Source organism: Caretta caretta, chromosome 1 (genome assembly GCF_965140235.1).
Source record: "Caretta caretta isolate rCarCar2 chromosome 1, rCarCar1.hap1, whole genome shotgun sequence".
NCBI classification, from domain to species: domain Eukaryota; kingdom Metazoa; phylum Chordata; order Testudines; family Cheloniidae; genus Caretta; species Caretta caretta.
This window is the reverse complement of record NC_134206.1, coordinates 258,589,735-258,598,747: the sequence shown is the minus strand read 5'-3', so window position 1 is coordinate 258,598,747 and position 9,013 is coordinate 258,589,735. Positions and strand designations below refer to the sequence as shown.

Below are 9,013 nucleotides of genomic sequence, written 5' to 3'. Positions count from 1 at the left end.
GCCTTATACCAGAACTAGGCCTGGACTTGGGGCGGGGAGGGGCGTGTTCCCTTACGAAGCAGCTGAGGAGGAGTCATTGAGAGGATGAACAAAGTTTCTCCCGAAGCCTCTTTCCTCTCTGGGCCCGATGATCCTTCAAAATCTTAGGCAGCGCAGCCACCCCATTGCCTTCAACGGGAAGGAGTGGCGGGGGTGGGCCCCGCAGCTGTGCTGGAAGGCACGACACAGCCCGGCCCTTGGTTTAGGTACTCGACGTGCAGCCAATGTGCCGGCACCTCCCGCACGGATCTGCCCCAGTGTCCCCACGCTTCAGCGCCCCCGGCACCTCCCGCACGGATCTGCCCCAGTGTCCCCACGCTTCAGCGCCCCCGGCACCTCCCGCACGGATCTGCCCTCGTGCCCCCGGCACCTTGCGTGGCAGAGGAGGGAGGTCGGGTGGATCATTTCTGTGAAGAGCAATGGGCAAGTCGCTTACCAGGCAATCCAGACAAACTTCCCGGGCGGCTGGGCCGGCTGCTCCCAGCGGTGACTGAGCAGCGCGGCACAAAGCCTGAGCAGCCTGCGCCCGCAGGACCGCACATCAGCATAGTTACTATGGCACCTCCAGCTTCACCCTGCTGCCCTCGTGTCTGGCGTGTTGGGCGTCAGACCGGGGCTGTGTGTCAGCTACGGGGCTGGGGTGAAGAATTCAGCCCGGGGGCGGGCTAAGACAGGGGGCTCCCAAAGAGCCGAGGGCTGAAAGGTGCCGGGGGGGGGGGGGGCGGGAGGGAGAAGCGTCTCCAGCTAAGGCTAAATTCCATCCGCTCCCCCACCCCAGCTGGCGCGCGGCTTGAGGCGGGGCGCCTGCTGCAGTGCCGTGCTCCGCGCCGCCGTGTGGAACCGGGACAGCGCACGTCTGATTTCCCCGCGCTGCACCACTCGCTCTGTCCCGCTGCACCCGGGAGTCTGCCCTTGACACAACTCCTCTGCCAGCCTAGATCGGCCCCTGGCGCTGCTCCAACGGGGCTTAGTCTGCAGCCTTCCAGAGAACCACCCCCCCCCCCCGCAGCCCCCATCCACACACCGACACGCACGTGCCCCAGAGTGCTTGTTTCCGCAGCCCACTTCGGCTAGCGGCCCTTCCCCCTCGAGAGCGGTCGCTGGCACGGGTCCAGCCCTTCCCGGTGTGCAGTCCCCAGCCGGCGCTGCAGCTTGGGTCATATGCGCAGGAATGATGAGAGAGGCACTGTTTAATCTTTTCGCACTCGCCTCTCCCTTCACCCAGCGGCAGGATGGCGATGTCGGACCTGCTCAGCACGGAGGAGATCAAGGCGGCTGTGGGAGCCTTTTCAGGTGAGTGGCTTTTCCTCTCTCCCCATGCGGGGCTGCGGTGCAATTGTGCTCCGCTCGGGGAAGGTCAGAGGAGCCGGCTGGATAAAACATCCGATGGGGATGGGGAGAAACGTGCAACGTGAGCATGTCGGGCTTATTAAACCCAGGCTGTGTCCCCTGCAAACTTCCCCGGGACACTGGAGACGTGAAACGCTCCATTCATTCTAAGGAGAAGTAGGTAGCGAAAGCAGACAGACTCGGTTCCTAGGCACGAGATATTTCCAAACGGAACAAAGCTGTAGCCACACTAGGGAAGGATATGCCTGGGGGGGGGGGGGAACAGAGCCTGGGAGACCCCCCGCCCCCCAAATCCTGTCCCCAGCGTTGCAGCGCTCTCGGTTCTTGTTTCACTGGCAGACGCAACTGCTGCGGTCTGTCCTGTTAGGGGTTTTTACTTTTCAGGCTGAAGAGGAGTCGAGAGAGTGGGCTCAGCCTGCTGGGTTGCAGAAGCTTCCCGCAGGACAGATGGCTGCAGTGCGCCTTACTTCAGGCACAGATCGATGCCTCCCGTTTCAAACTCCCCCCGTTTCTCTCCGCCAGCGTTCGACAGGTGACCCCCCAAATAAACCGCACGCCGCTGCATCTGCGGCTCGGGCTTCTGCCGAGCAAGCGTCGGGATCTGTGTTCTCGGATGAACACGATCCACGCCCCCCCCCCCCAACAAAAACTCCCTTTTCCAGCCTGCAAAGGGGGAAGCCTCTTTTTACTTCCTTCCCCCCACACACAGAGCGCACAGCCGGGAAACTCGACAGCCCGGAGCTGACGGGACATCGGGCCCCGCTCTCTTCGCTGCGGCAGCTGCCTCCATGATTCTAGGACAGCCACAAAGTCCCCCGGCACGTTGCCCCTGGTGGAATTAACTACGGCTCCGGACTCAAGCAGCTCCCACGCGCCCGAACCCCCTTATGTTGCTGTAAACCCAGAGATGCTACTAGGATAAGGATGCTTTGCAAACAGGGCAGCCTACTGCACTTTGATTTCCCCTGACATCTCTCCAGCCCCCACTGTTATAGGGCTCCCTAGGGGTGGAGGTGCTGGTGAGGGAAGGGAGAAGTGGGCCAGATAACCTCATCTTTCCTCCCTACTTGTGCAGCATATGATCTTGCAGGGGCCATGCAGCACAGCAGTCCCCCCGACCCTGCCCCAGAATACATACTACTTCTGCCTGTCCCTTTGGCTCCTAAAATGCTCCACTTGATGTTTTGAAGCCAGGTGTGGGGAATGAGGAAATGGGAGATGTCACCATAAACTAGAGGCAGGTCTTCTCGAGTCAGCCTGCACGGCTGAGCCGGGCAGAACTCTGATTTCCAAAAGGAGAAGTTTTAAAAATATGTTCGGTACAGTCTGACTCCAGTTCAGGTTTCAGGTGAATGCTCTTACTCCTCTTTGGGACATCTGGCAGTGTAGGCACTGGAGAGGAAGGGAGGAGGCCTGGGTTTAATTCCCCAACTCCCTCACTGCCTCTTGGGGTGACCTTGAGTAAGCCACTTCCCCCCTTCTGTACAGTGGGGGCACTGTCTCTGGCCCTTTGTCTATTCAGAGTTTAAGCTCTTTGGGGCAGTGACTGCATATTGCTCTGTCTATATACAAGGCCTAGCATAACAGGGCCCTGACCTTGTGGCCTCTAGGGGTAGGATTAAGAAGGCAGGTTCTTTGTGGCAGAGGGAGAGAAAATCAGGAATATCTATACCAATGTGCCTCAGTAACCAGCCTACAACTAACCCAGCCTCACTCTTCTTCTCCCGCAGTTGCTGAATCCTTCTGCTACAAGAAGTTCTTTGAAATCCTGGGGCTGAAAAAGAAGAGCCAGGAAGATGTAAAGAAGGTTTTCCACATTCTTGATAAAGATCAAAGTGGCTTCATTGAGGAAGATGAGTTGAAGTAAGTAGGTCAAGTCCTCCCTCTGTCCTTACATTAAGAGGATGTGTTCATATTTTCATCTGAGTGAAACACACCCTAATACGCAGTCCCATTCAGACTTCTAATTGCCCTGTCTTGGGCAGTGTCCGGTTGTTTGCATGGCTCAGCAGGGGGAGTAAACAGTTAAAAGTAGGATCAAATGTGTGTCGAGAGAAAGGTATCTAACTTTTATGTGAGTGATCTGTAATCTAACTACAACTCCTCTATCTCAAACAATTCCAGGTGAGAGCACTTGTTCTGTGTGATAAAGAAGGTCGCCAACAGGGGCCAGGCCTTTGGATTCAATTGCATGTGTCAACACCACTGCTCATCATCTCTAAAAACCAGGAACGTTAAACCCTACTGACCCAGCCTTCTCTTTGTCCCATGCCTTTTCTTTAGATTTGTACTGAAGGGCTTCACCCCTGATGGCAGAGACCTATCTGATAAAGAAACGAAGGCGCTCCTGGTTGCTGGAGATAAGGATGGCGATGGCAAAATCGGCATTGATGGTAGGTGGCTTCAGGAGGGTCAAATTCTGCCCCTAGTACAGAGGTATAAGCACCATAGGCTTCATTGCCAGTTGTGACCTTGTGGAGGGCAGATTAGGACTTTAGTTACATTTCAGGGCTTGCTAAATTTGTGGTACCTTCCTTGGTGCAGAAGCTGAGTCCCAACACTAGAGGGAGCAGGAATTCATAGAAACCCAGATTTAGCACAGGATGGGAGATAGCAAAGGCACTCACAGGGGGGGAGGGATAAAGGGCCCCCTCCAACCCTCACTGAAGTCAGGGGGAGTATTTCCATTGGTTGCAATGGGCTCAGGATCAGGCCCTCAGAGTTTACAGGAGCTGAATTTGGAGGCAGGGAGAGAGAGACACAGCAGGAGCTGAAGAGCAGCATTTCTCCTTGATTAAAAAAATCCTGTTTCACTTAAATGAGAACGTGATGCAAGATTTCTGATGGCTTAGCAAAGCAAATTCTTAACATTCAGTGTTGAGTAAGTCCATTGTGCAGCCTCACTGTCTATCCAAGTTCCCACCATATGCATGACACCGACAATCTTCACAGGGAAGATAGGGAAACCTGTCATTTAACTTCATTAACCATCAAGCTTATAGCATCAGGCTTACAAGAAAGGGGCACATTTTTGTCCACAGCATGGCTAGAAATTTAGAAACCGATATTTTGCTCTTGCTGGCAACTTCTTGTCAAAATAATCCACAGACTGCATTTCTCCCTTTCCTTTTTCTTTTCTCTCCTCCACATTACCGAGGCTCATTAGAACAGATATGAAGTTGTGCAGGTCTGAATGAATCCTTTCCCTCCATTATAAGAAAGGAGGTGGAAGGGGGGGGTTCTAGCTGAATCATCATGCCAGCTTAGCAGTAGAAAATCACTTTGTAACCTCCCATCATCCTGACAGCCTCTTTGACAGGGTGAAAATTGGAAACATCTCAATTTTAACTTCAGATAGTCCTGTCTTAGTATTATCCATTCTCTTGGATTTATAAAGGTGTGGTCTTCAAATGGTATGCAAAATACAAGTGAAAGTGAGGTTACTTAACATGATCTCACAGTTTATAGGGTAGAAATAGAAGGGATGGCATACAAAATTACCCAATGAGAGAGGTGACAAATAAGATACGCTCAGCTGCCTGACCATGGCACACCAGTAGAACAGTGTCTATGGGCCTATTTCCAGGCTAAATCCTCTTAAGTTCTCAGGCCCTGATATGTCACAGTGACATAGGAGCAAAGCGAGCTGTTGCTGATTACTAGCAGCCGTCTTGAACTCAGGGTTCTAGGTCATAAATCTCAGATACTTTCACATGCTTTATTACTGACCGAGCCTTTCCAGTCCCACTCAAATCAGTGGCTCAGTTCCCAGAGATCTAGACAGGAGTGCAATTTACAGGAATCAAGTCATCTGAAGATCCTTGTAAGGATGCTCATAGTTGGTTGGCCAACGTGATAACTCCACGGCTGCGAAACAGGAGCAATCCCAGTTGAGTTAAAAGAAACCTCTACTTATGAAATGTTTCAGACTCATCTTGGCTTATATGAAAGAGAAGGGTGTTGGCATCTCTTAAAATTAATGGTGTGGCCAACATTTAAAAAAAAAAAAAAAAGGGAAGCGATGCCTGCGAGCAGACCTATTCTATGAGAGCAATCTGGAGTATCTCCTCAGCCAAGTCTCCTCTCCCATCAGTTTCGCACCTGTGAAAGTCCACTGAATTCTGTGGAGTTACTGTGGATTTACCCTAGTGTAAGTGCGAAGGGAATCAAGACCCTGATTCTTTTTCCTTGCACACTTCTGGCCAACACCCCCACCAAGCAACATTCCAGAGCTCTCCTCCCTCCCAAGCCTCATTCTACTAGCAAACTGCTGCACCAGTGAGGCGTGGAACGTGTGGCAATTTACCTGTTGTGAGGGACAGAGCAAAAGAGCAAGGAGAAATGGTGATAAGCGACATGTTTGAGACACTTTGCCCTGTCTCACAATATGCCTGATTCACCAACCATGATAGCCTCAGCAGCTCCAACGCCCACAGCTATTTCTTAGCTTTGGTATTTTTCAATTTTGATGCTATATTTTCTGCTACAGAAACACTGGATTTTTTTTTCTAATAAATGAATTGTCCTCCTTCACCCCAGGTCCATCCCTTGGGTCAAGTTTTCAAACGCCACCCTGATCATTAGCTGACTATGGAGATCCAGCCTTTTACAGATGATGGTAATGAATTGGATATCCCCTCAGTCTAGTTCCCAGCAGCCCATAACAGTTCTGAGAGATGAAGGATTGGCATTCCTGCCTTCTAAAGATTTATTTGAGCATGCCAGGTCCACCTGTTCCTCAGTTCTTTCATTGTAGGCTTCCATCTTAGCTGTCCTATGGAGCCTCCTTCAGAATCATGTGTCAGATTAGGAATGATCTCTCAGATCTCCTGTTCAGAGCTCATCTCTGCTTCCACACACAATTCAGGAATTATTCCAATAATCTATCCATACTTCTGGCTAAATGGATCAAGATTTATATTTTGGGGCTGGCCTGCCAATCTAGAAGTGTTGAAAACACAGGGCCTACTCCTGCAAGGTGCTGACCTGTCTCTTGAGAGGTACTGAATCCCTTCATCTTTCATTGGATCCAGTCAAAATTGAGGGACCAGAACAACCTCCAAGCCCAGGTCCATGTTACCCAGGAGGGTGACCATCCTCCAGACCTCATCTCCCAGACTGAAGGGGAATGCTACTGAGGCCACAGTCAGTTTCAGGGCAGGTGAGTCTAGCCTTCCACAGTCCCTCAGCTGGAAATCATCACCACCACCACCACCACATGCTCAGATTCCAAGGGCACAAGAGAAAACCAAAAAAAGGAAGGTTTGTACTTGAGGTCATTTTTTGACCTCTTATGTGCTATTGGACAAATAAATCATACCCTTCAGTTCCTCTAGCTGCCTGATGCTGCTAGGTCTGTGATGTCAGAAGCCATGTTCTCCAGGGAAAAGATCGGAAAAAAGAGCCAAACTTTTATTCAGGTAGATCACAATCTTTATCTAGTACATGTATTCACGCTCCACTCCAGCTGAGGTTCTGGGAATACTTCTAATTCCACCAGTCATTTTCTCAGAACTCTGTCATGAAATATGTTCAGACTTCAAATCCACTATTTGTTGGCTCAAGTTAAAAAAAAAAAAACACACACACACAACACTAAAAGAAAAATCAGGAGGGGGTAAAAAATGTTCTGATGAGTTTCTCTTTTGCACTCGTGTGTCCCAAAATAATGTATTACCAGTTTGGAGAGAGAAATGATTAGTCTATAATAAATTCAGAGATTACCTTTGGTAGTTCAATGAAATACCACAGGGTTTGTGCTGGGTCCTCTGCAATGTTCAGGGAAAGTCTGCTGATGGTCCAAAGAGCATTTCAAAATAAAGTGAAAATAAGTTTTACATAATTAGAACTCTGGAATTTGTTTAGAATACTTAAATGTGATATACTGGGAATATAGGAATCATTCACAGACATGTAAAATATAGGGGTTATTCATATACATAATGTATTTTAATAAATAAATAGCTTTGAGCTATGTTGACAATATACAATAATAGCATCAATATAACTATTACTTTAGAAAATATCTGGCTATAGCCATGATTAATGTATTTGCAGATGTGCTGCCAGCCACTGACAGAGCGGAATCCACCTCACTACAAAATTTATATCCAGTGCTTGCCTTCTTCCTTTTAGGTGATGTCTGTTGGGTTCACAAAGGAAACTGACTTTGTGACTAAGGAGTACGGCACAGCTAAAGAGACTGGCCAAGCGGGCACCAACGGGCAGTCTGGGTGGATTGACATATCCTGAATTCCCTCTTTGGCTTCTTAAAAATGGTTTAGCTTCACTGTGAGGTTTTCTGACCCACAATCTGACCCTCTGATTCATTTTGGTTTATAAGCCATTCAATTATTGTAAAAGGTTGTTAATGAAGTTGCCCCTGCTGTCTCGGTGATGCTGTGAACCTCTATAACATGCTTCTTAATTTAAACAAATTTTCCCTTCTCCAGAATTCATAACTTTGGTGGCTGAATCATAAAGCCTTTGACCAATCTGAACCTTCCATCTGCCCTTCACCACCTGATTCCAGCCAACTCCTGCTGACCTCCTTGGCTCCTGTTCTATTTATTTTTGTTATTTTATACTCCCACTCTGTTCTCTGCAGCCCTGTAACTCTGTAATTGTGCTGAAAGATGCTGTTAAAATAAAGGTCACTGTTTTTGGCTCTACTTTCTGACTATCACATGTTCCTTCTTTCATTTAGGTTTGGGGTATGTTTTAGAGGAAGGGGATATTTTCTTATGATTTTGTGCTGAAACCATATCTGCTATTGTATCTCTGGTTAGGGTAAGGTGGGAAAGCATTAAAATAATTACTTGGGGGTGAAATATACCTAGAGTGACTCATTCAGTCAACATCCCTGCATTGGGGTAAGACTGATTTCACTCTCCTTAAACCATCTCTGATAGATGGGTGTGTATACAAAGCCTTGACAAATATCTAGCACTGGCAATCCCATAAGCTCATTTGGCAGTTTGTTCCTCTGACTTACCTGTTCTTCTAGCTCTAAAGCATTTCCTAATATTTAGCCTATATTTTCCCCCGATTCATTTCGGTGATCAAGACACTGCTCCCCAGATGTACCGTTTGTTAAATGTGTCCAGTGCTTAGAGATCTTTGGAGGAAAGGTTCTCCGGAAATATCGGTTGGCATCAGTCATGCAGGGGGATCATTTCACACCACTGAAAATACAAACCTTTCTGGGATGGAGCGCAGCGTGTATTGACGAGCAATACTACACAGCGACTTCGGCCAGGAAACAAAAAACGATTCACCAGATGAAGGCACAGGAGGAAAAGGAGAAGAAAAAAAAAACAGCAGAGATTGGGCCACGATGCCGGCGTTAAAACACCTACTTGTGATGAAGAGCATCATGTAAGTGTTACGACTAGTACTAGGTCCTGAGTCACCATCATCACATCATACACCCTCCAGTACTGTGGGGACCAACACCGCTCTGTGAAGCCAGCCCGCACTCCATAGCGCCATTCCCCAGGACATGGCTCCGTGCGGACTCAGCAGGAAGCATACTTATTGAAGTTTGTGTTCCTACAAAAGGAGTCCTCTGCTTTTGCAGAACTACAATGCTAACGGATGGATGGGTGTGAAGAACACATTCATC

General features: G+C 48.9%; 1 protein-coding gene across 6 annotated transcripts; it reads left to right on the top strand.

Annotated features, from left to right (window-relative positions):
* Positions 1 to 863: 863 nt before the first annotated feature.
* PVALB (parvalbumin) lies at positions 864 to 8,060 on the top strand. 6 transcript variants are annotated; one of them, XR_007354241.2, is made up of 6 exons: positions 864 to 1,332; positions 3,120 to 3,252; positions 3,673 to 3,782; positions 5,929 to 6,007; positions 6,423 to 6,550; positions 7,842 to 8,060. XR_007354241.2 is itself a non-coding variant. In XM_048833549.2 (5 exons), the coding sequence occupies exons 1-4, from the start codon at positions 1,272 to 1,274 to the stop codon at positions 5,964 to 5,966; spliced, it is 342 nt and encodes a 113-aa protein (XP_048689506.2). In that variant the 5' UTR covers positions 864 to 1,271; the 3' UTR covers positions 5,967 to 6,007; positions 7,842 to 8,060. The 6 variants fall into 6 exon arrangements, 4 of the variants coding, with proteins under 4 accessions (XP_048689506.2, XP_048689502.2, XP_048689510.2 ...); XR_007354237.2 differs by having other exon boundaries at positions 7,525 to 8,060; XM_048833549.2 differs by lacking the exon at positions 6,423 to 6,550.
* Positions 8,061 to 9,013: the final 953 nt, after the last annotated feature.

Excerpts from the sequence above, each read along its gene's own strand:
- PVALB (XM_048833549.2), top strand. The coding sequence starts at position 1,272 with ATGGCGATGTCGGACCTGCTCAGCACGGAGGAGATCAAGGCGGCTGTG. Across the intron at positions 1,333-3,119 it reads GGCTGTGGGAGCCTTTTCAG|TTGCTGAATCCTTCTGCTAC; the intron begins GTGAGTGGCTTT and ends CTTCTCCCGCAG. Across the intron at positions 3,783-5,928 it reads TGGCAAAATCGGCATTGATG|GTCCATCCCTTGGGTCAAGT; the intron begins GTAGGTGGCTTC and ends CCTTCACCCCAG.